Source organism: Eleutherodactylus coqui, chromosome 3, assembly GCF_035609145.1.
Source record: "Eleutherodactylus coqui strain aEleCoq1 chromosome 3, aEleCoq1.hap1, whole genome shotgun sequence".
NCBI classification, from domain to species: Eukaryota; Metazoa; Chordata; class Amphibia; order Anura; family Eleutherodactylidae; genus Eleutherodactylus; species Eleutherodactylus coqui.
The window spans coordinates 154,577,809-154,605,171 of NC_089839.1; the positions used below are offsets into that span (position 1 = coordinate 154,577,809).

Below are 27,363 nucleotides of genomic sequence, written 5' to 3' on the forward strand. Positions count from 1 at the left end.
CATTCCACAGGCCATCCTGGCAGTGCTGAGGCTGCAGCATCTGAAGGAGATTACCTTCCAAGAGGAATACAGCAGACTTTTCCCCCCGAACCCCCAACCCTTCCCTTAACCTATTAACAAAGCGATAGCAACCAGCCGTGCCTTAACCGCTCCCTCCTACGTGTTACCGTTTTATAAGAATTGTTTACGTTTTGGGATTACATTTTTCTACTTCATTAGGCTTTGTACACATCGGTATTATGGCGTTCCGTTTCCTTGTTTCGTCTTGGGAACCGATAACTGGAATGCCAGCCGGGGACTGATTCACCACTTAACAAAAAGCAAACAGTGCCCGTTGAACTCCATTAACTATAGTGGTGTTTTCGGGCTCCCATTATATCGCCTGGCAATTTCCAGGACAAAATGGCACAGCAAGCGTGCTATCTTGTTTTGGGAGCTGCCGCCAGCAATGTACACAAAGCTATATGGTATGCATACACAGATACTAAGCACATGATGCACCTTAGAAATCTTTTTCGGTTATTTTCTGGGTGCAACTCTTGATCTTTATGGTGATGGGCTTTTGGATAAGTTTAAAGGATTGTCCCAGAATCAAAAGTTATTCCCTATCCACAGAATAGGGAATAACTTGCTGATCGTGGGAGTCTCCCCGCTGAAACCTCTGCCGATCTCAAGAATGAGGGTCCTGTGTTCCCATCCTTCTCACTGTGGGCTTGTGCACCCCCCCAAAGTGAGGAGGGAACTGAATGGGGCGCTGGTTACGCAAGTGTGCTGGTGCTCCATTCACTTTCAGTGGGACTACGGAGATTTCTGTCAGCCCCATTAAAATGAAAGGAGTGGCGACTGCGTATGCTTGGCCAGCGCTCCGTTTATACTGACTTCACTACGGGGATAGAAGCGACTCTGCAGTTACAGGCAGAGGGGGACATGGGACCACCGATCAGCAACGTATCCCCTATCCTGTGCAAAGGAGATAAAGGGGTTGAATGAAGATTCACAAGTTAACAAAGGATTGCACAATTGTGTACTCCAGCACAATGTCTTTCTAGTACAGATCTTCCTCTGAATCCGGTGTTTAAAGGGGTTTCCCGGGCACAAAATAAAAAAATTTTGAAAATGTTGAAATCTAGGAAGTACAGCTAAGTAGCGTCACCTTGTATCTCATATCTGCCGCTGTGGACTATCTTCTTCGTCCCCTGCAACCACTAATTTGCCACTGTATTTGCATGCACCACTTCCACAGCAGATAGTTGCCTACAACTTCCAGCCTACATGGAGCTTGTCTACCGTGGCCAGCACTGTAGCTCCTCCCACAGCTCACTTGTCTAGTAGCTCCGCCCATAGCACACAGGTCCTACAAATTACCAGCAACAACCTTCCTCTGACTCAGTGCCGGACAAAGCTGCTAAAGCCAACAGACAGGAGCTTCCGGCACTCTGAGCTGCACATGAGCAATAAAGTGCAGTACTTCCAATCCTGTCCTCCCATCATGCACTGCTCACAGGAAGTTGGAGGCTGCGGACAGGGGAGGAAGCAGGTAATGCAGACAAGATGTCAGAGGAAGTAGGTAATGCAGACAAGATGCCAGAGGAAGTGGAGATATTTTCCAGGCGGAGGGTCATGTGACAGAATGAAGGAAGCATCTAGACCGAGTCCAGTGAACCTGTTACAGAATGACTTATTGTGCTGATTTACATTAGATTTTAAAACGCTAGTCTGTGCCTGGAAGACCCCTTTAAGCAAGCTTCTAAAACAATCTGCCCTCCTTCATGAAGTGTTGAACTTTATTAATGCTGGAACAGGAAGTGGCATTATGTGGTGTTGAGCAGAATTTTTCAGGAGGGACTGCATGGCTCCAAGCACTTGGCTCTTGTCCTGTATACTGGTGGTACCGGGCTGATTACATGGCATTGTGCCTGCTGCCCTCGTATCCTCAAATACATCTTTAGAGACTTGGGTGGAGTTCAGTGCATTTCGTTAGGCAAAATCCCATCAGCCTATTTATTGAACGAATTGCTGTACCGCAATATAACTGCCAACATGGCGATTACCTAAATTGATCAGATTACATAGCATTCACCAACATTTTGAATGCCAATAATTTTTTCTTAAAGTTTCTGACAAAGCAGCCAAATAGTTGTTCCAGCCGGTACGTTGACCAGTCCAAAATAGAAGCAGCGCAGTGGCCAAAATCTTCACAAACTAAGGGTACACGCTTCAAGGCCAGAATCGAGGCTTCCAGTACTTCCAATTTACCAAGAAGAAGCCACACACGATAAAATCAAATAAAATGGGTCTTGTTTTTTTTTTCTTCTGCGTGTTCTCTGACCATGTTTCAAACTCCTTGAAAATGGCTCCATAGAGGAGATGGAACACGGGGGAAAAACACATTGTATTTGATTTTACAAAGTGCTGCTTGGTAAAAAAAAAACCTATACATTGTGGTACACATGTGCTTTAGCCATTTGTAAGACTGAAGAAGTGCCAAATTACATATTGCATTACCAAACCTTGTTTACTGCTCCGTTATAAGTACACTCATTGTCAAAAAAAAAAAAATCAAGCACGTAGAAGGAGTTGTCGGAATCAAATGAGATGCCGTATGTGATACGGGCATGGATTGGAGAGTCTAGTATCCCGTTGAGCTGCCTCTAGCTTTAATACAAGATGTGATACGGGCAGGTATGGAGAGTCTAGTACCCCGTTGGGCTGCCTTTAGCTTGGATAGAAGATGTGATACGGACAGGCATGGAGAGTCTAGTACCCCGTTGGGTTGCCTCTAGCTTGGATACAAGATATGATACGAGCGGCCATGGTGGCTCTAGTACCCTGTTGGGCCACCTCTAGCTTGGATATAACGTGATATGGGCAGGCATGGAGGGTCTAGTTCCATGTTGGGCTGCCCCTAGTTTGGATACAAGATGTGATATGGGTGGGCATACAGGCTCTAGTACCCTGTTATACTGCCTCTAGTTTGTGTACAAGATGTGATACGGGTGGGCATGAATGCATACAGGTTCTGTATGATATCCTGCGGCATATCGGTCCACAATTGCTCTAACTGAGCCTCTAGATCGTGCAAACTCATAGACTGTTAAAGTTGACAACCCAGATGGTCTCATACACCTTCTATTGGCCATAAATCTGGCAACCGGGCAGACCACAGAAGTGTGACAATGTTATGGAGGCATTCCTGTTACCCTCTTGTGTGTGTTGCCGAGCAATATCTTGCTGCCTCTTGAAAGCCGTTATGAGAGGAACACGTGGCTGTAGGATGTCCTGAACATATCACTGAGCTGGCATTGTCCCTTGTACCACTGCTAGGCGTGACCGACTGTTGTATACGATGGCCCCCCCAGACCATCACACCAGCAGGGGATAGTGTGCCAATTTCCCAACAAAGGCAGGATTGTGGCGCTCACCGCGAAGTCTCCAGAACCAAACATGGCCGTAGTCTGTGCCCAAACTAAACCTGGATTCGTCGCTAAAGGCTACCTGATTCCACTCTGTAGCAGTCCAGATTTGTCGTTCATGACACCACTGCTAACAGAGCCAATGGTGGGTGTGAAAGGCCGTACACGTAACTGATGCAGTAAGACCAAATGTCCTTCAGCCAAGAAATTGGTTGCGATAGACACGGGTGTAACGATGGCGCCCCCTGTCTCTGGATGACATACAACGAAACAGTTGGAGCTGCTGGTGCTTGTCGAACGATCAGACTCTCCTCTCTACCGGTGGTCTGTCAAGGGCGTTCTGTGCCCTTATGTATCCACCAGTCCCAACACCACCTAACAGTCTGGTCAAATGGCCCAGGTGGGCAGCAATTAGTCACTACGACCATCCAGCTTCTCGCATCCCAATAATGCGCCCCTCTCAGACTCTGGTAATGGGGTGAAATCTCTTCTTTGCGTTGTAGAGGCACAAGCGGAAGAAGGTCACTACATACAAGGAGCCTCTGAGAGCCTTTATATAGACCAAGGGGGAAACCACTTTTAGTGCCTCAGGAGATGTAACTGCTTGCCGAGTTCTGCAGCACAATGACAACTTCTTTTAGGCGTGCGCTGTTTTTTTTTTGTTTGTTTTTTTGACAGAGTGTATTTACTTCATCTTAAGATAATGAAGCCTGCAGTATCTCTGGAATAGTATTGTTTCCCTTGTTAATAATGATACTTCGAATGCACTAATAAACTAGTCTAAGCACTGATACATGTTCATAAAATGTTGTTACATATCCATTTTCAGTATTTTTATGTCATTTGTGTTGCTTTTTATGTCTGACATATATTGTTGTCATTGTTAGCATTAGTGTTTTTAACTGTGGAGAATCCCAAGAGCTTGTCATTGTACAAAGCCTTGGCATATAATTTAGTGAGGATAATGTAAATTAATGAGGAGCCTGAGGACCGAGTCATCTGTAGAATAAGGCAGGAATCCTTTTATGTTAAGTAATGCTAATTTAACAACTACTAACTATGGTGATGGGTGTCTGTTTTTCTTTGTCCTTTCCATCCTCTCCACTCTCTTGGCCCTATACCTTATGCTTCCCTACCGCTCCTTGACCCATCAATCTCCCTTCACCATTGATTTAAGGCGGGACAAGCCGTGCTGGCCTTCCAACGCTATCGCCTGGGCTCCGACTCCGCATTGTTCTCTCAGGACTACATGGACCCAAGCCAGGATCAGGGGCCTCCTTATCCCCCCTATGCCAGCAATGACGACTTAGATCCTTCTGCTGGCTACCAGCAGCCACCCACAGATGCCTATGATGCGGGCACACAGGGCTACCAGGCCCAGGATTACTAAAGCACCTCCTTCAAGGAACTTTCATTGTCTGACAGGCCAGCAACTCCTCAGTTTGCAATTTTGTTGCTGCCTCTCTGTTAGTGAAAGATGTAAAAAGTATGTCCTTATTTTTTATGACCTGATCCAAGGAAGGATCTCTTCTTATTTTTATGTTGGTTTATAAATACAGGTTTAGGTTTTTTCTTTCTTTTCTCTTTAGTAATCTGCGATTTTGCCAGGTGTACTCCATATCATTCCTTGAGTTCTGTTGAGTCTGTATATCTGAAATGGAAAACCATTCTCTCCGAACCTTACTGAATTCTATGTTCCTCTTCTGTGGTTACCGGGGTGAGCATGTGAGACGTCACCAGCTATAGTTAGACAGAAACATTCCCCCTTTTCTAGAATAGAGAATATTACATGCATTCTTCAGGATTAAGGTTCACGGGGAAGTTAACCTGGCTACAACCTACAAACGGAGCATCTGTTACACCTCGACCCACCACTTCCCTGTCCAGCATTGTTAGATAGATGTTGTTGTGTTGCATAGACTCATAGCACTTGCCTATTGACCTAGTCTGCTGGCCATTGATAAACAAGCACAGAGGTAAAGGGGAAAAAGAATGACGTCCCGGGACATGAAGTTGTAGGACCGCTGTCTGACAAAACTACATTCAGTACCAGTATCTCAACGATGTAGGAAGATGCCCAATACTGGTAGTTGCTATAAAGTGGCAGTTTACATGGTTTATCTGCTGGAATAAAAAATTTGCAAAATGTTCTAATTCAATAGAATTTTTTTTTTTTTTTAAGAAACTGCTAGCTTTTTGCAATTTATGAGTTATTACTAACTTTTTCAATTTCCACATTTTGGGGGGAAAGTATTGAAATGAGACTTGTGTTCTGCACATAAAGGCACAGCGTAGTATTTCCTCATTGTGTTTCACTGTGATTAGAACTCTTACGGTTCATCTATGTAATGTACTCTTTAACTCTTGTGGTCAGGTCCAAATACTCTTCATACCAACATGAGATCTCAGTCCATTACAGGGGTTGTCCATGATTTATGCATGTTAGTTGGACAGCAGGAAATGCAGTAAAACTAACGAAGAAGAAAAAAATGCTCGCTTGTTAAATCCTCGCTGTTGCCGTATCAACGTCCCGGCGGTGCCTGCTGGTTCTTGTTTACATGGCTTGAGCGATAATATACCATACACCCCCCCTTCCTCATGACAGCTGCAGGCAATCGTCACTGCAGCAAAGCAAGCGAAGGCTGGTGGGGATCACCTGCATACTGACGCTGGAGCAGCCGGGATTTAACAGGTCAGTAATGATGGGTCATGAGTAGAGATGAGCGAGCATACTTGATAAGGCAAACTACTCGAGCGAGTAGTGCCTTATTCGAGTACCTGCCCGCTCGTCTCTAAAGATTCGGCTGCCGGCGCGGGTGACAGGTGAGTTGCGGCGGTGAGCAGGGGAGAGAGAGAGATCTCCCTTCCGTTCCTTCCCACCCCCCGCCGGCACCCGAATCTTTAGAGATGAGCGGGCAGGTACTCGAATAAGGCACTACTTGGTCGAGTAGTTTGCCTTATCGAGTATGCTCGCTCATCTCTAGTCACGAGGTTGACGCACCCACAATGTTCAATGCTTTTATATATGACTATCTTTTCTTACGAAGCAATGTAAAAAAAATCACCCAAATATAAAAGTCCTTTTGTAGTTTGCAAGCCAGGAACAAATTTGAAGCCACACAAAGCAGGAGCACACAGCGCTCACCAACAGCAATGTTTCGGGGACTCCTCGCCCTTACTCGGGCAGGCACGTTGTGTATCCGCCACCAATATTTATATCAGATCATAGCCAGATACAAAATATCAACTGTTAAAACATAATGATGTATAATCTGTTATGTTGTCCTTGTGGAAAGGTTTATGTTGGCAGTGAAAGCCAGACTGAATGAATGTATATTCTCTATTGGTTATTTACATAGAGAGGTTTGAACCGGGAGGAACAGAGGAAGCATTTCGGTAAGATGGGTATAGTCAGACCCTTTGCAGAAATGGGCCGTAGATTGAGTGATATAAAATAATTGCTTTTGGAAGAGGATTGGGTAGAGATATGGAAGAAAGAAAGAATAGGCTCCTTCAAAAATACAATTTTTGTGTTTAGAATTTAGAAACTGCTTTTCCAAGTGGATTAAATGAGGGTTGTAAGCCTTTCCTGTGAATTGCTTGTAGCATAGTGAGATCAGTATATTATCTAAGAAAATTAGTATCTGATTAATTGAATAGAATATTAGAACATATTCCTTGGCGCTGACACATTTATGTATTTTATATTTGGTTTTAACAGATGTTTTGTATTTGGATGTGATGTGGTATAAATATCAGTGGCGGATGCACAATGCGCCTTCCTGAGGAAGGGGATGAGTCCCCAAAATGGCGCTTTTGGCGAGGGGCGTGTCCACGCTTAGTACTCCCTCGAATTTAACTTGAGTAAAGATTATATATACATATCTATTAAGTTACAAAATGATGTAAAATTATCACTGAGGTGATTTATTCGGCTTTATACTGGTATATGAGCATTAAAAATTGGGGATGGTGTCGGCCTCATGATTGGATTTGGAGACTGACTCCAATTGCTGACGCCGTGAAGCCTTGAACAGTCCTTAGAATTGATTTAACCTATTAGATGAAGTATTGCTGTTTAAACGCTTTGTCTGCTGTCCGCTTAATATCTCATATGTCCCATTTGTTCTTCCGAATACTTGCACTTAGAGTTTAGAATAAGTAGAAAGTAAAGGCATCACTTACACAAAATATACATTAAAGGAGTGTTTTAAAGCCTTTTTATGTATCCCCAATTCCAAGTCAACCATTTGTCCATGGAAAATAAACCAAATATTCTATATCAGATTGGACAGAGAGCAATTCTTATTTAAAGGGGGTCTTCCCATATTACATTATTATGGTATATTGTAGGCGACGCCATAATTGCATGATCTGTGAGAGTATGAGTTGCAGAACCACACTGGTACCTGGGGACAAAGCGAGCCGAGTGTTTTCAGCTTGGCGCTGACAACCATTGTGCAGATAACCACATCATGGCTTCATCGAAGAAGTGAATAGGATTGTGTTGCAGCTCTTGCATAGCAGTCAGACCAGAGCGTTGCTTGAGCTCTTCCCTCGGTTGGTGGCGTTTCCACTTGTTGGACTCCACACTAAACAGGAGGTGATGTGTATTCACTTCTAACGGGGAGAGAAGTCATTAAAAATTTTTATCCAGGATGAGAAAAATATGGCTGTTTTAAAAACCTAGTTCTACACTTCATCACAGACTCTGGGACATTGCAGCTCAGCCCCTTTCACTTCCTGAAGCTGAGATATATTACTAGAAGCAGAGGTGTTGCACGGTTCCTGGAAGGAAGCAGACATGTTTTCTTAATGCTGTATAACCCCTTGGAGGCCCATTTACATTGCGTGATTAGCAATCCTTTCCAAATGAGAAGAAGCATATGGGATAATTCCTGGCCCGTGTTAGAGAAGGTTCACACTACGCTACAGCTCTCTGTTGAGCTTTCCGATAAGGGGTCTGTTTGGGTTCAAAATGTACCCTCTTTGGATATTCAAATTTGTACATTTTGGACTCCATTTGACCTGGTCTCTGTTCTTTTTTTTTTTTTTTGCAGACACAATGTAGTCAACTATGCTATTGTGTCCTCCAAAAAATGTCAGGAATGAGCAGAACCCAAGTCTAATGGAGCCTAAAGTTTACACCTTTTTGGGCTTCATTAAAAAGAATCTTTCCAATTTGAATACAGTCTTTGGTTACGGGAACAGACCTTCCTCTCATAAAGTGCAACAGCACGTTTTTTGTAACGCTGTGTAAGCCTGCTATGACTTCAATACAATGATACAAGTATTGTTTATGGTTTAGGAATGTAACTGTATACATAAAAATCTATATTTCCCGGTTACTTGCCATTACTGGAATACTTCTGACCCCTCGCTATGGCTAAAGGGAAGTGTTACTATCCTAGTGCTGGTACGAGCTTAGGAAGAGTAAATGGATCGTTACATGTAAACACCCTTCTGGCCGAAGTAAACTTTCTGCTTGATCTTTGCTTGCCACGTGGTATGTTTCATACTTCATAGATACTATCCTGGTATGGCCTGGAACTGGCAAAAAGGACATTTATTGCAAAAAAAAGTCTTTAGAAGAACTGGAACCTGGAGCCAAATCAGCCATGCAAGCATTGAAGAGCCGTCACCGGATCCGCTAGAACATGAACTGTCTACGTTTGCAGAGCCATCTTGGATATGTCATTTGCCAAATGTGTGTTTGCTTCAGCCGAGCAAAGACTCTACATCCTTGTTAGTGTAAAATAAAGCGTCCTATTGGTGAGGCTGCGTTGATTCGTGGTATGAGAGGGAAACGATCATCTCATTAAAGTCACTACATTATCGTCTTACTGTTGTCTCTATTCTGATGGAAAAGGGTCTCCAGTTTTTTGCCTGTATTGGTGCCGTTCACGGCTTCTGACATGTTCTGTTGATGGAAGGTAGTGAGTGGTCTGGATCTTGTCCCACTAGATGCGGCTCCACCGTAACATGAAATATGGATTACCATCACTGAAGTAACTGATTGCCATGTTCTGATCCCAACCCTAGAACAGCGTCTATCATTAGTCATCTGGATTAATAGAGCTTTGGCCCCACTGTTAGATTGTGTTTTGGGGTATTTTTTCCCCAGATGTTACTTTTGTAAAAATCCACTATTGGAGGGCTACAAATATAACTATTGTGAGTGTTGTCTTTTAAGAAGTGCTACCTAATCACTGTTAACATTAGAATCAATGTAATATCCACCTTAACTTTTGTTTTCCTCTCCATTTAATTACTTCTAATACTTTTAGCTGTGGTGTTCTGGCCTTGTGGCTTCATGGTATCTAGTCGACTGACACAATCCCGTTACCAGATCATCACTGGTTCTCTGGAGCCAAAGCCCAGGAGAAACCAAAGATAATGAGGGGGGGGGGGGGGGAAGAGAGGAGGTATTGACCTCATATAAAAATGAGTTCACGTTGGTGAGGTTCCCCTCCTGCACTCCTGCTTGTGTTCCTATTTATATGTAATCTATGACCCTCGATTTCCCATTTAAACTTTTGTGATTACAATTGAAATTGCAGCCCGCTCCTTTTCTGACAGCTCAAGTACAAGACCCTGTTCATGAGTCTTGGTGGCTTCGTGGTTCCTTATAAGAAAACTTTTATTTCTCTGGCAAAATAAACCAAAATCTGGTCGTCAAACTGGTCATGTTCTTCAACACTCGAAATGGGATTCTAAGGCTGGGCTCACCTGGGTATTGAAAGGCATGTACAGTGATCCCTCGCTAGATCACAGTTCAATGATTGCGGCTTCAGTGCATCGCGGATTTTAGATAGACCATAAATCTGTTTTCACAGAGTTTTTTTTTGCTATATCGTGGAATTTAGCGGTATATACCGGAAATGCAGTACGCCATTAGCGCTTGCATATGCGAGATTATAGACTGCACTTTGAGTGATGGAATGTGTTCTGTATCCTGGGCGCTGATTGGCTCGCTGATTGTAGCATGCTGTTTGTTCACTTTTGCGATTGTTTGGCAGTTCACCCGGCAGATTCATTTATGTAAATATAACACCGCTACTTCGCTATTTTTTCACATATCGCGGGGATCTCTGGAACATAACCCCCGCTATAGACAAGGAATCACTGTATTTTCGGTTTGCGTATTTTGTGAGCAGAAGAAAAATTGCAGCATGCTCTATTTTAGTGCGGAGTCTGCTGAAGCCAATGGATGCGAGTGTCCCGCAGCCCATACGTAATTAATATTTGCATATCAGCGATGGAACCGCTCGCTAGCTCATAGGAGGGCACAGTAAGACAGACACACACCCTTTTTGCTTTTATCCAGTCCGGCATTCCTTGAATGGATTCTATGAGAATGTCCTTTAACAGTTTTAAAATGGGCTGGTGCCTATTTTCCTTCCACGGGTCCCTCTTCTAGGTAACGGTGCCCGCTGTAACACCCAGAATACTTCAACCAGTAACATATTTGTACAACAAAGACACAAATAGAACATATGAGGTTTCATAGAAAAACTGTCTTTGTTGCCTGTAGCTACCAATCGCATAGTTTTCACAGAAAACTGCGCTGTGATTGATTGCTATGGGCAACCAAGACTATTTTCCTTTTTGGACAGTTGATAAATGAAGCCCATTATATATCAATAGAAAATTTACATTTATGCTATTAATTTGTCCCGTACCATAGAGAGCACATTCCCATTCTCCATGTTGCTTCTGATAGTCTGTGCTAATGAGCGGCTCCGTATTCCTTGTGATTTATGTACCTGGTTATCAGCAATTTTCTGCTGTCAGTACTTGGTCCAAGAACGGTCGAGCCGAGGCATATGCCCCCTCTCCATTGAAAACACATGCAGTCTTGGCTAACAGCTGTCAAAGGTAGACTGGTTCATTAACCCTTTCCAATCCATTGTCTGACGTCTGAAGACATTATGATTTAAGGCTGTACAGCTCCGATGTTGGAAGACGTCTGTCGGGGTTCCCTTACTGTATATTGCCAGCCTCTCTGCTGTTGGAGCCTATCCAACGTGTCACCTCATGCAGTACTGGCTTTAGCCAGCAGATAGCGCTGTTGTATAGTGGCAGAAAAAGAGTAAGCCCCCTAGGAAAACCAGGATAGAAATTGGATTGGAAAGGGTTAACACATATGATGATTAAAATATTTCCTTCATATTTAAGTAGGTTTTCCAGGGATAATACTATTGTAGCCTCAGGATAGATCATCAATAGTTTATCGGCTGGGGTCCGTCGCTCAGGCCCCCGACTGATCAGCTGATTGAGTGCCGCAATTACACAAGGGAGTTGAAATAGTGGAAGTCTCTGCTCCGGCCTCTGTGTAGTGGCTGGTGCTTGTAACTGTAGGCACAGCCCGCATTGATTTCAATGAGAGCTGCAGTTACAAGCACTGGCCACTACACAGAGATCGGAGCAGAGCTCCAACCTCTGTGTAACTGCGGCATCGTCAGCGGGCGCACAATCAGCTAATCAGTCGGGGTCCCGAGTGACTGACCCTAGACATTCAACTATCCTGAGGATACATCATCAATGGTATTCTCCCTGGAAAACCCCTTTTAAGCTGTACCGAATGGGCAGAAGTCCAAAGTAGATCTTCACTGGCTTCTGTGCTATAGTAATATGATTAAATTTACCCTAATATCTGTCAAAAGGGTAAAAATGGTTAAAAGGTTGCTGCTAAAAGCTTCTCTAGAGGATTGCTGGGTTGGAGGGTGCAGGTATATATTTATTACGCGTTATAAAAGCTATCTAAGTGAGAATTTACACAGCTGAAATTGCACCCAATCAGTTTTGCTATCATTATTAAGCTCTTGAGCGCTCTACTGTGATTGGTTGCCATAGGCCACATGGACAGCCTGATTTGTATGAAGATAGCTCAACATCTGTTTGGCCTGAATAAGATGTCCAACGCACAACACAGACTATGCAACACAAACCACAATGACAATATACAAGTCATTGAAAGTCATAAATGCTTGTTTGTCTGGTAGCTATGGTAGTTCTATGGCAATGAATGGGTAGCAGAACATGATAAATTCTTTTAGTTTGTTACTTTATTTCATGTAAATAAGAAGCTTAATGAAAAGTAAATAAAATCACCGCTTCATTGGGGACCATAAAACTTTATGGGGCAGAATTACTAATAGTTTAGACAGTGCAAACTTAGACTAAGCGGTCTATAAATGTGCCAGATTTATCACAGGGACTCTGCTGAATGAAAAATCTGCTGTAGCTTTAGACGGTCTAGCTTAACTTTATACCGGTATTCTGTGCCAGATCTGTGCCGGACCTTCCAGAACTAATGGGAAACCCGCCTAACCCCAGGAAACTGTCTAATGAAGATTAGTCAAAGTGCAAAATCCTTTTAAGACCTGCCATAACAGCAGTATGGCAGCAGGGAGGTGAGGTATTTTATACAATCTATATAAATTAGTCTTGCCCCACTGCGGCCAATGGATATAATAATCAGAAAACCCCTTTAAAATATAGTACTTTTTAGATACTGAGGTCAGGTCTTGGCACTTTGGGGTGTCCCCCCCCCCCCCTTTTGTATTTATTGTGGTTGTCAAGATCGAATGGAGACCCCAAAACAAGAAATGTGAAGTATAAAATTGTCATTAAATTGTAGAACTAGTGGCCTCTAAATGGCTCCCCAAACTGTACTTTTCAAGGGATTTTTTACATTCATAAATTTATAGAAATGTGAAAGATGTACTTATGAATAGTGCAAAACCTGCACCTCCTGTATATACTGTAAGCTGGCTGAAATTAAACACCAGCAAAAAGCACGTTTCAATGACAAAGCCTCTTCAGTTTAGCTCACATGTTCTACCTTCACTGGCAGCTTGACTCTGTCCCTCCATGCATACCCCACGCACTGGTGTCTTCCCTGTTGAGTGTCTCTGCATGACCAAGCATCCTCTTACAGCTACGGTTCTGCTATAACCCAGCCAAACTGAAGAAGAGGCTTTGTCCCTGAAATGTTCGTTTTTGTTTTTTCTTAAATTATGGCTTTTAATTTTGTCCAATTAAAGAATACTTTTCGGCCTAACTGGTTCTTCAATAAGTCTTTTTGGAGGGTTCTACCACAATCCAGTAGTTCTGTCTATGTCTCTATCAGTTTCATGCCCCGTCCATACAGGCACAGCTCTGGTTGGCAGCACCTCCACACGAATCTCTGGATATAGATCATCATCGAGATCCTACTTGTAACTCCAGTGATAATATTCAGTCTACATACAGCAGCGCGGGGTTGCTCCACCTGCTTTATCACTACAATCTACATTCCCTTTAAGGGCTACAGTCAAACATGATATCCTACTAATGTACATCCATGGGGATTGCCAGACCCTTTCTGCCTCCTTTTCAAGTCATTAGGGTACTTTTACATGTAACAAGAAATGGTTTGCCGAAGTGAACAAGCATTTTTCGCTAAGACCTTCCTGTGATGAACCTTGCTGGTATAGCCAATATGCAGGATGAAGGCTGGTCTTGTGCTTGCGTCGTTGTGTTCCTACACCTGGCACAGACTCTGGTGACAAGTCTTCTCTAAAATGTTTTTTTTTTCTTTTGTGAATTAAAAAACAAATATATGTGAAATCTTTTATTTTTTAGTGTTTGTTAAAGGAAAAAAACTTTATTAAATTGTGATGCACTTTCTGTTACGAGGTTATGCTCTGAAATAAAGAAAAGCATAATAAAAGTGTTTTGGTGAAATCTCTCCCTATGTAACTGCCTCCTAAGTATCAGTTTCTATTCACCTCTAAATGCATACAATGTATGATATTATTTATGTACGCATAAAAATATATATAACTATATTATGCCTTTATTTACTTGTACCTTGTGAGATTGGTTTCTCGAACAGTGTGCAATCTCAATAAAGATAATGTTCCAACGTATGGAAATATTTCTGATTTATTATGCCTAATCCAATATTTTGTCATTTTCCTTCAAATGTTCGTGCAATTCTTAAGCATGTAATAGAATACATTTTTAACATTTTTTTTTTTATTAATCATAAAAAGATTACACAAATGAATAACAAGTGGTAGGTAACGCAGATTAAAACAAATGGAAAATAAGACATTTGCCTCTCTCAACCCTTCCTAGAGGCCCTGGAAGACCACCAATTCTGACCCCAACACGGGTCCTTTAATCCAGGGCTCTCAAATTTGTCTAGTTTTCCTTTCTATATGTTAGTCTCTCAGGCAATGTAACACTTGAATTTTCCTCCACATTTACATTTTTAACAGATTGTGATCAATCACAACAAGCAGGAAGGGGAGTGAGGGATATTGAGAAAAAGACCCTACTTTTGTAGTAGCAGAGATGGAGAAGTTTTGAAGGTTCCTGAATGTGGATTCCAGGGATGGGGACCATGGGGTTGTGTTTTTATAGGTACTTGTGGATTAAGCAATGGTTGTACAGTGTATTGTATATAGTAATTTTGAGACAGGAGATTCTAGGGCAAAGTAAACTACTTTGGTGGCATTTGTTGGTAAGAAGCCATGTATAGCAAAGATTCAGCACTGTCTAATGAGAGATGTGCAGTCCCTTAAAAGTTTTGAATTATACTAGTTAAAAAAGGATGGGGATGCTGGGAGGTAGAGCAGAAATGAGAACATGTAGTTTATGAACATTTTGAAAATCTGATGTGATATTGTCTGAGAGCAAGTGTGCACAGGAGCATTCAATAATGGCACGTCTCTTGGTCAACTAAGAAGGGTTTCTATCTGCTGTTGCTTCTTCAGAAACTGGGTAGTACAGCTGATGCACTTGCATATTGCTCATGGGTGGATAAAATTGAAATGATGGGTTGCCAGGAGTCAAGGAAATCCAAGTGTCACAGGCATGATACACTGCACTTCATAAGTAGTGCAGTGTATCATGTAAGGGATTTGCATGATCACATGTACACGTCCCTTGTGGGACTAAACAACTGTAAAAAATAAATACATTTTTCCTACAAAGCCTTTTTTAATAGAAAAAATAAACTACATCTATAGTAAGAGGTATTGTTGGTTTATCACCGGGAAGTATAAAAATGTATTTATCTCACAAGATGAGGAGAAATAAAAATGCTGGATTTGTTATTTTGTTTGTCTAAAAAACACAAATTGAATGAAAAGTTGTGTAACTCAAAATGGTACCAATGAAAGCTACACCGTGGCATGCAAAAAATGTGACATTTCACAGCTGCATGAACTAAAGTTATGGGTCATGGACTGTGGTAATGCAAATACTGTACAAATTTTCTATTTTAAAAAAGTGGGTTTTGTTGTTCAAAAATAGTAAACCGTAAAAGAAAATTTAAAAAAATAAAATATATACACTTATCACCATAGTCATATCTAATCAGAATATCTATCATAATAATCTTTATTTGTATAGCGCCAACATATTCCGTAGCGCTTACATGCACAGGTGGAATACAGAGAAACAAAAGTACAAAAATTACAGAACCACGGTTACAATAGTAATCAGTTGATGGAAACAATAGGGGTGAGGCTCCAACAAACTTACATACTACAAGTAATAGGGTGAAACAGAAGGTAAAATGGCTGGAGATGTGCACAGTATGGAGAATGAGGGATTCTATACACAGACAATGGTCAGACATTTAGCCTTGTGACGGCAGAATCGTTATAACGGCTAGCAGGGATTGCAGTCAATAGGTCAGGAAACATGTTATTAGACGGCGGTTCAGAGGAGTTTGTTTAGGATATGCCTCCCTGAAGAGGTGCGTTTTTAGAGCGCGCCTGAAGTTTTTCGAGTCCTGGATTGCTCGGGTAGCCTTTGGTAGTGCGTTCCAGAGGACTGGTGCTGCTCTGGAGAAGTCTTGGAGGCGGGAGTGAAAAGTTCAAATTAGAGGGGTGCGCAGTGTAGTTTCATTAGCAGAGCGGAGAGCCCAGCCTGGGTGATGGATTGAGATGAGGGAGGCAATATAGGGTGGCGCTGCGCTGTGGAGGGCTTTGTGGATGAAGGTAGTGAGTTTTTAAATTGAATTCTGTATTTAATGGGCAGCCAGTGCAGTGACCGGCACAGGGCAAAGGCATTCGAGTAGGGGTTGAACAGGAAGATGAGCCTGGCTTCTGCATTCAGGATGGATTCGAGAGGGTAGAGTCTGGTGCAGAGGAGGCTGATCAGCAACGAGTTGCAATAATCGAGCCGGGAGTGGATGAGGGCAACAATAAGCGTTTTAGCGTGTCTACAGTGAGAAAAGAGCGGATTCTTGCGATGTTCTTGAGGTGCAGCTGACCTGTTCAGGCAAGAGATTGGATGTAGGGGGTAAATGAGAGATCAGAGTCGAATATGACCCCAAGGCAGCGGGCATGTTGTCTAGGAGTTATGGTGGCGCCACACACTGAGATAAAGATGTCAGGATGAGGTCGGTTAGTGGAGGGTGGAAATACCAGTAAGTCAGTTTTAGAGAGGTTTTAGGTAGAGAGAGGACATAGTGTTAGAGACAGCGGACAGACAGTTGGTGATGTTTTGGAGGAAAGGTGCAGAGATGTCACGGGAAAAGGTGTATAGCTGGGTGTCGTCAGCATACAGGTGGTATTGGAGGCCAAATCTCCTGATGGTTTGTCCAATAGGGGCTGTGTAGATAGACAGAGAAAAGGGGGGAGCCGAGGACCGAGCATTGGGGGACCCCAACAGCAAGGGGAAGAGAAGGAGAGGTAGAGCCAGCAAAGGAAACTCTGAAAGAGCGGTCAGATAGTTAGGAGGAGAACCAGGAGAGAGCAATGGCCTTTAGGCCGATGGAGCGAAGCATACTGAGGAGGAGTTTGTAGTCGACAGTGTCAAATGCTGCGGAGAGGTCGAGGAGGATCAGTAGGGAGTAATCGCCCCTCGATTTGGCTGTCAGTAGGTCGTTGGATACCCTTGTAAGGGCAGTTTCTGTCGAGTGTTGGGGTCGGAAGCCAGACTGTAGGGGATCGAGGAGAGAGTTCTCTGATAGATAGCTTACAAGGCGGGAGTAAACCAGACCTTCTAGTAGTTTGGAGATGAAGGGGAGGTTTGAGATGGGTCGGTAGTTAGCAGCATCAGTCGCGTCAAGAGTCGGCTTCTTTAGCAGTTGGGATATGATGGCATGTTTGAAAGAAGAGGGAAAGATGCCAGAGGTCAGGGAGAGGTTGAATATAGTGGTGAGATGGGAGAGGACCACTGGGAAGAGGTGTGAGGGGAGAGGGTCGCTAGCGCAGGTGGTGGGGCGAGCAGAGAAGAGAAATTTGGAGACTTCTTCCTCTCTCATTGCTCTGTACAGACAGTGAGCAGAAGCTAGATGCAGTGCTGACAAGACTAGGATCAGGGCTAGTCTGGGATTGGGAAGTTATATTAGTTAGGGCATATTTACACAAGCGTATATTGACCGGTGTTTTCACGTCCGGCCAATATATGCTTCAATCTAAGTAGTTCCCCCTTTCCCTCCCACTCACCGGTTCTCTGTCTCTCTCCTCCCCTCCTAGCAGTTTACAATGGCAGTGGGCATGACAGGGGCGGAGCTCAGCTTTCACCCCTTGTCAATAGCTAGCAATGGGAGTGGGTGGGCTAGAGCGGAAATTAGCTCCGCCCCCTTCCTGCCCCCTCCCATTGCAAATGCCGGACTGCATGAGAGAGGCAGAGAGCTGGAGATGGAAGGAGGGAACTGCTTAGATGGAAGCGTATATCGGCCGGGCGTGAAAAGCCGACTGATATACGCTCGTGTAAATAAGCCCTTATCCTGCATGTCAAAGGTTCTAAAAAAGGAACTGTGGAAGAATTACTGGTTTTTTTATTTTTTTATTTTGCATTTCTTCCCCCTAAAAAAAAAAAAAAAAGTATACAGTGCGTTTTATGTTCAATCCGTTTAAAAAAAGGTAAAATACAATATCAAGAAGGTCTCACAAGACCTATAGAACAGCTGGAATAGGAAAGCATAACTTTTAGTAGAACATTTTGAACTAAAATATACAGGCGTCTCATTTTGATAATTCAAATTTTATAAAACTATTAAAAGTATATAAAGAATAGTGCCTAGTATAACTAGTGGTTCTCAACAATGAGGCAGCTAACCGAGGCTATATACACCAGCAGCTACGAAAGAGAAAGGGGGAGGAGGAAGAAAAAAAAGTGAGTAGAGGGGTGGTGGGGGGAGGTAAAGGTGATGTGTGAGAGAAGAGGAAGGGGTAGACTAATATGGCCAATAGTGGCATGGAAGGGTCATCATTTTGTGCCCATGTGGGAGTAACTAGGAAAATAGGGTTCTGGACTCTGAAGAAGATTCAAATTCAATCCATAATTGCCACACTGATAGGAATTTGTCAGATTCTCCAGTGTTCTGCGCTTAATTCCTCCATGCGGCACAATTAAGACATCTATTGCCACTCAGTCATGGAAGGGACATGTGTGGCACACCAGTGGTGTGGGATTACAGCATTCACTTCTACTAGGCAAAATTGAAGTAAGTGAACCAATCGAGCCTGGCACTATGAAGGGTGATATTGGGATTGTCTATTTTTCCTGACTGATTAGGTTATATGTGGGAAAATACCTTGTCCCAGAAAGGTCTCAACAATGTGCAACTCCACCAAACGTTAATCATGGTGCCCCTATCAGTTCCACAGTGCCAACACACCTCAGGCATGGATGGGAATATACAGGAAGGTGAACAGGATTTTTGTAGCATCTTGTAAAAATGTTACCTTTTTTTTTCCCTGTGCAGAAAAGGCTATAGAGATAGTTTATATGTACAGATAAATCCATTGTCTGTGGGCAGAGTGGTAATGCTAATCTAATACGAGGGGCTGCTGATAAGTCTTTGGCTTTATCCAGAAAGAAACGAGATCGGAAGATAAAACATTTATTCCACATACTCTCCACTGATGTCAACACACTTTACCTCGGTATTCCAAGTTCTGTAAGCCTTGCAAAAAGAAGGATTTCGGTTGTGCCTCAAACCAGTCATCTGTAGCAGGCATGGCATCAGAAATGGTGTGAAATTTGGTACCCTTGAGGTGTTTCTTCAGGTTTGGAAACAGATGATAGTTGGAGGGAGCTAGATCTGGTGAATAAGGTGGGTGGCCAACCAGCTGGAAACCTAGCTCCACCAGTTTTGCCGTGGTCGCTTGTGCAGTGTGAGCGGAGGCGTTGTCTTGCAGGAACAAGATTCCTTTGGACAGCTTGCTGCGCTTTTTGGCCTTCAGAGCTGCCTTCAATTGGTCCAAAAGTTCAATGTAATACCTTGCATTGATGGTGGAACCATTTTGAAGGTAGTCCACTAGCAGCATGCCCTCCTTATTCCAGAACACAGACGCCATCACCTTAGTGGCTCATTTTTGCACCCTGAACATTTTTGGGGAGGAGAACCACTGGGCCTCCACTCTTTTGAATGCTCCTTGGTTTCAGGGTCATACAAATAAATCCAGGTCTCATTCATAGTGACCAGTCGATCCAGGAAGTTCTTATCAGTCCGTAAACGCTGACAAAGGGATCGGGAAGTTTTCACTTGCATGCTTTTCTGATCTGTTGTCAAACATTTGGGGACCCACTTTGCAGATCGCTTCTTCATGTTCAAATGTTCATGGATAGTGACACAAACACGTTCACGAGAAATCCCCATGATGTCTGCTATTCCTTTAGCTGAAATTGGCCGATTCTCCAAGTATGAAGTTGTGCACAGCATCGACGATCTCCGGAACAACAACCTCTCTCGGTCGTCCAGGACGTTCCTCATCATTGGTGCTGAAGTGGCCCAATTTAAATTTGGCAACCCAGTTCTTAACTGTAGTATATGAAGGGCATTGATCCCCCAATGTCTGCGACATATCACCATGAATATCCTTCGCGGATTTTCCTTGCAGAAACAAGAATTTTATCACTCCTCTGCTCTCATTTGCTGTGAATATCGCCTTAGACTCCGCCATTTTGTTTTCCTATGTGCCTAGATCACTGTTGCCATAAGCTACAAACACAAAATTTTGAAAACATATATTAGACACATAAAGCTTTCATGTGATGTAACATTCGTTACCATAGAAACAAAAAAAGAACACAAAGCCAAAGACTTATCAGCACCCACTCGTATGTGCGTTAAAACCGCTACTGCTTGGTGTAGTCTGAGATTTGACAGTCCAACTTCTCCATCACTTGTCTTAGGGCGACCTCTAGTCCCCGTAAGCCAAAGAGAGGGAGACCTGAAGTATCCACAATCTGGGAGAATGTCTGGGGGAGTCCGAAACCCAAAGAAAAGGTTTGGTACAATAAAGAAATAAATATAACATTTAAAAAAAAACTCCTGCGCTCAGCTCTGTGCTGTATATACAATAAAGATGGAAACTACACTTACTGGACGGAGGTGTCTGATGTAACTACAGTGCCCCTCCCCACTACCCCCTGCTGGTCATTCTGCTGACTACACTGTTACAACACACTTATTACACATGTCAGACTCATGTTACACATGTTCATCGAATCTAAACAAGATTTTCAATTTTCTGTTGTTCCATCATAGGAGCAGAAAGATAAAAATAACAGAGTGCCGGATCCGTCAAATAACGAACCCCACTGACTTATAATGGGTTCCTTTGAGATTCTGTCATGATGTCTGACATTTTAGTGGAAGACTAGCTTACCCGTCGCGCGTTGCTGCGAAGATAGACAGACATACATACATTCGTTTTTATATATCTATATAACAACCAATCACAGCACATCTTTCATGTTACCTCAGTGGTATAATATATAACAACCAATCGCAGCGCAGCTTACATGTTACCTCAGCTTTATAATATATAACACCCAATCACAGCGGAGCTTTCATGTTACCTCAGCAGTATAATATATAACAACCAATCACAGCGCAGCTTTCATGTTACCTCAGCAGTAAGTGAAATAACAACCAATCACAGCGCAACTTTTATTCTGCCTTAGCGATATAAAAAATAGCAACCAATCACAGCGCAGCATTCATTTTACCTCAGTGGTATAATATATAGCAACCAATCACAGCACAGCTTTCATGTAGCCTCAGTAGTGTAAGAAGTAACAACCAATCACAGCACAGCTTTCATGTTGCCTCAGCAGTATAATATATAGTAACCAATCACAGAGCAGCTTTCATGTTACCTCAGCAGTATAAGAAATAGCAACCAATCACAGCACTGCTTTCATTTTACCTCAGCATTCTCAATATCCAGCAATTGTCTTGCGAAACATTCGGAGGATGCATCATTTTGTAGTTGAACACGCTTGCTCGTAATGCCTTTTGCTTTTGTGCTTGAGATGGAAATCAAATGATCTTTGTCTGGGGGCATAACTGTCGACGATGCTCGCACGCGCGCCACCTATCGTAGGATAGTTGTACTATGCCAGTAATATTCCCAGGGACGTACCTATCAACTTCCCAAAGTTTCATGGCGATTATATGAAAGGTGTAGTAATGCATAAAGGACTGACAGACAGACATACATTCATTTTTATATATATAGAGGACATCAGGAAGTGAGAGAATTAGATTCCGTATGTAAAGTTTGGGTGCCAAATTTCAAGTTTTTATGACATCGGGAAGTAAGAGAATTAGATTCTGTACGTAAAATTTGCACGCTAATTCTTTTGCACTTAGAATTGAATAATCGAGTTGCGACCCATTAACTTTTCCTATTTATGACATAATCAATACTCGTGCCAAATTTCAAGTTTCTATGACATTGGGAAGTGAGAGAATTAGATTCCGTACGTAGAATTTGCACACTAATTCTTTTGCGCTTAGAATTGAATAATCAAGTTGGAACCCATTAACGTTTCCTATTTATGACATAATCAATGCTCGTGCCAAATTACATCGGGAAGTGAGAGAATTAGATTCCGTACGTAAAATTTGGACGCTAATTCTTTTGCGCTTAGAATTGAATAATCGAGTTGGGACCCATTAGCTTTTCCTATTTTTGACATAATCAATGCTTGTGCCAAATTTCAAGTTTCTATGACATTGGGAAGTGAGAGAATTAGATTCCGTACGTAAAATTTGGATGCTAATTCTTTGGCGCTTAGAATTGAATAATCGAGTTGGGACCCATTAACGTTTCCTATTTATGACATAATCAATGCTTGTGCCAAATTTCAAGTTTTTATGACATTGGGAAGTGAGAGAATTAGATTCCGTACGTAAAATTTGGACGCTAATTCTTTTGCGCTTAGAATTGAATAATCGAGTTGGGATCCATTAACTTTTCCTATTTATGACATAATCAATGCTCGTGCCAAATTTCAAGTATCTATGACATTGGGAAGTGAGAGAATTAGATTCCGTACGTAAAATTTGGACTGTATTTTTTTGCGCTTAGAATTAAATAATCGAGTTGGGATCCATTGGCTTTTCCCATTTATGACATAATCAATGCTCGTGCAAAATTTCAATTTTCTATTACATTCGGAAGTGAGAGAATTAGATTCCGTACGTAAAATTTGGACGCTAATTCTTTTGCGCTTATAATACAATAATCGAGTTGGGACCCATTAGCTTTTCCTATTTATGACATAATCAATGCTCGTGCCAAATTTCATGTTTCTACAACATCGGGAAGTGAGAGAATTAGTGGCAATGATGGAAATCGAATGATCTACGTGGGGGGGGGCGTAACTGTCGATGACGCTCGCACGCGTGCCATTTATCATAGGATAGTTGTGCTATGCCAGTAATCTTCCCAGGAGTGTACTCAACAACTTCCCAAAGTTTCATGACGATCGGATGAATGGTGTAGTAGCGCATAAAGGACAAACAGACACACAGACATACATTCAATTTTATATATATAGATTCAGAGCAGCATGTTGGACTTTTTTTTCCCAGCAAAATTAGTGGACTCTCCTGACAGAAGAGGTGTGAACAAAGCCGTAGGAGCCATTCACACTGGAGTATGCAAGTTGCGCCTGAGATTCTCAGGCACAATTCACATTTGACAGCACATGGACGCCCTCATGCTGACCGATATCTGCAGACAGTGGACACTGCATGTCCGATTCTAGTCCGTGATATGAACCAAAGTAGAACACACTGCAATTTTTTTTCAAACAAACATTGGTCCGTGGAAAAAAAACGCCCACTTGAATAGCCTAACTGGCTGTAATGCGTCCATGTGCTGACCATGAAATACACGGACAGCACTCGGATGGGAAATATACCTGTGTGAATGTATGTAAACATAGATATATACACTAATTTTACTCAGACACACATATATACTCCCCTGTTGTGCAGACGCAAATGATGATACAATGCAGAAAGGCTTTAGAGGAGTCCAGTAGGAGGAGATGACTACACAAGAGGCCACATGGCAGGACTTCTCCTCGGTCTGGCAGTACTGTGTAGGAGCGGTTTCTCATCCCTCCTGAATGCTCCGAGTAGGGAAGGGGGCTAAATGCCGAGGCGAAAGGGGTGGTGGTAAGGAATTGTTAAGATGGTACAGCAAAGATCACTTAAAGTGGTTTTACCACAATTTATTCCCTTTCCACAGAATCGGTGACAACTTGCTGATCGGTGTGAGTCTCACTGCTGAGATCCCTGCGGTGATATCACTGTGAATGGAGCGATGGCCATGAATGTGCAGTAAGTACTCTATTTATTTCAATGGGGCTGATGAAAATAGCCAAACAGCACACACTTGGGTAACTCCGCAGTCCCATTGAAAGTGAATGGTGCACTAGTGCTCTTGGGGTACCAGCGCTCCATACAGTCTCCTCCTCACTGCAGGGGTCCAACAACCCTGCAGTGAGGAGAGCGAGTTACACATTCTCAGGGTCAGTGGGGATCTTGGCAGTGAGACCTCCACAGCAAGTTATCCTCTATCCAATGAATAGGGAATACCTTGCAATTTTGGTAAAACCCCTTTAAGGAAGCAGCATGCTACAAATGCTCATAAGATAGGAGACCAGCAGCACTCTATTGTTGGCCTGCGACTAAAAGCGCAGTTCTCAAGTAGACTCATAGTAGTGAGTAAAGAGCTCCGGATTGCCACAGCTCAGCAGTTCATGATAAGGAAGTAGCCACAGGACCCAGACACAAGAGTCTGTTTTTCACAAAGCAGCTTTGTCGTCAGCAGCAATCACCTAATTACTTCAGACTTCAGTCAATGACAAAGGAGAGGCGCTCCCATCTCCCTGTCCCACTAGCATGGCTCCTGCTTTGTCAGAAATGCTAAGTCATGATAATCAGCTGGTCTGATATGGTCTGGAAGTTCAGAGACAAAGAGCTGCTCTCTTTGTGTGGGGCTGCTGCCACCAGCTGCTTGCTGGGGGTTAAGGTGCATTTAGACACAAAGATGATCTCTCAAAAGATGGCTTTTGAGTGATTGTTTTGCATACTCTACTAATTAGTACTAATGCCTATTAGTACCAATGAGCATGTGAGCCACTTGGAGCTGAATTTATTCAGAGGACCACCCACTATTTTCTGAATAAATTCTCTTTGTTCTGCCAGGCTGATTACAGCTGAGGCAATGTAATCAGATCTCCATGGGCAGAGCACAGCGTGCGGTCTGTTTTATCAGCTGTTCTGCTGAACGACAGATTTCAAGCCAAACTGAAATCCATCGTTTGGCAGAAAACTGAAAAATGGGCAAATTTACATGCAACGATTATTGCTCAAAAGATGTTTTTGAACGATAATCGTTGTGCCTAAATGGGCCTTTAGCTTTCAGAGTCTTGACAATCAGATCTGCTCTTCAGTCGAAGATAGTGGTGGCACAGCAACTGTCTGGCATTGCGCCAGCTCTTTTTAGATTTTAGTATTGCTATGGAGACAGTGTGCAGCCAAACGTCCTCTGCCTCCCCTACTAGTTGCACCCAGGGCACATGCCCCACCTTATCTCCACTTTATCAGTGCCATAGCATGTAACCATGGGCGACATTACAAAGCTGGGACCCCTGTTCACCATGTCCACATTCAACAGTAATGGAGTTTGGGAAATGAGAAGCTTACTTTTACTCCATTCTGCCCATGTGCTTTATAATTATTTTCCTTGTCCTCCCAAAGCTGTGTTTGTGTTAGGTTTTGTGGCTGGCACCTGTAGTTCTACAGGTTTCTATGATCACAGCTTCACAGGTGTGGGATAATTGAGCTGGCTGGGTGTGGTGTTCGCCAGCCAATCCCCTTGGTCTGCTGCACATAAATACCAGCTTGTCTTGTCAGAGAATGCTGGTCATTTTATCATGTTTATGCATTCTGTGGTAATCCCACTCTGTGCTTGGTTTTATGCATGTCTAGTCTGTAGTGTGTCTCTCACCTTCCCTGCGAATGGTCTGGACACCTGTAGTCCTTGTCTGCATCATATGCAGACCTCCTCTACTCTTCTCCTTGACAGGTGCAGCCTCCAGACATCTGATGTCTTATGTGTATGTTTGGTGTGATGCCTGACACTGTTCCCTGTATGTCAGTACAGTGTCTGACTCTTTTCCCTTGGTATGAGGACAATTGTGGGTTATCTGTATGCATGTGAGCTCCGAGTGGGGTTTCTTTGTCACTCTAGGCTTTTGCATTTATGCATGATGTGTGGTGCGTGTCTGTGCAGGTTTCTGGACATGTGTGAGAACAGTGTTATGTTCATTGGGCCTGTGAAGGTACTAGACAAGGTGTATGAACAGTCCTGTTCTATCCTGCGTGCAAGTCCCTGGGGTGTTTGTGTGAACAGTGACATGTTCAGTGTCTGTGTATGTTTCCAGATGCCAGGTGTAAACAGTCCTGTTCTGTGAACTGGTGTGAGCTGTCCTGCTGTGGATTGTTTGCCATCCAGGGATAGGTAGGTCCCTAGGTCCCAGTGCAGGGTCATCCTTATCAGGACAATCACCCTGCTTGCAGGCAGGTTTTCATGTGGTGGATGTCCTGTTAGACTAGGGATATGTTATATCTGCCCATGAGACCAGTTCACAGTCCTACCTGAGTGTGCAGTATGCATTTTGTGTGTGCTTATGTTGTTTGTGTGAACACTGTCTTGCGTCTGTGCTGAGGCTTGGTGCCCTGGTGTTGCGTGGACATAGGTGATACTTCAGTTGAGCCTCACTCACACTGAGCTGAGCTGCAGTACTAGACACAGCCCATGGACAAGAGCACTGCTGCTTCTAAAAAAAACAGCTATGGTTTTTCTAACCACAGAATAGTGTAATTGTTCTCAGTGAGAGAAACCAAGTAATCTTGTAGATATGATACATCTAACCACAGACAATCCCTTTGAATATTGCTCTAGAGGTTAGGACCCCATACCACCATAAACAGCAATGTTTTCTTACTGAAATTGACAGATATTGTAGCTTTAATCAATCTGTAACATTATTTAGAAATAATGATCCAGAGTGAGGCCATAAAAACTTGTACCCCACAGCAACACAGATTAGAGCCAAATGAACATGCATCAATTTGCAGACATATAGGCCGTTATATAATGCCCAGCAACTCTGTTTCCTTAAATGAAATCGGATGCCACCACCTCCAGCCCAGTTCCAAGCATTCGGCAGTACTCTACTTTTGAGTGCATACAGGACTAGAAAGTCTGGTATTTTTAGAACTTCTGAGCGAACGTTCTGACGCGGATGTGAAACCAACCTAATCTTGTTACACATAAAGTTTACAGATGTTTGTTTACTCCAGGCTGATATAAATATATTGTTGTGGTAACTGCAATAGGTCGTCAAGAAAAATCAAACGTTGGTTTATTGCACCATGGTGGCATCTAGTGAATATGTCGAATGTCAACAGACCAATGAGAACCCAACCAATTCCCTCCCTTTCTATAGGACAAATCAAAATGATGAGGGCAAATTGGGAATGTTTTTTATCTCTCCTGTAAAGTTTGATAGATTTAACATACAACCTATTGCAGTTACTACAATGCTATAATAACAATCTATCACTGTGTCGTCATACCCTTAACCTGATAGTGACTTTCAATTTTTCCTTTTAAGG

General features: G+C 42.9%; 1 protein-coding gene across 3 annotated transcripts in view; it reads left to right on the forward strand.

The window, feature by feature from the left end:
* SYNGR1 (synaptogyrin 1) overlaps positions 1–6,150 on the forward strand; it is a 29,060-nt gene extending 22,910 nt beyond the window's left edge. Inside the window, exons 4-5 of one of the 3 annotated variants that reach the window (XR_010791216.1) lie at positions 11–1,537; positions 1,568–4,726. Coding sequence is in view for 2 of the 3 variants with exons in the window: in XM_066596390.1 (XP_066452487.1) it covers positions 4,591–4,803 (213 nt within the window). In the remaining variant the exon portion in view is untranslated. Of the gene's footprint in view, positions 1–10 lie in introns of all 3 variants that reach the window. The other 2 variants (XM_066596390.1, XM_066596391.1) reach the window with 2 other exon arrangements.
* The last annotated feature ends 21,213 nt before the right edge of the window (positions 6,151–27,363 follow it).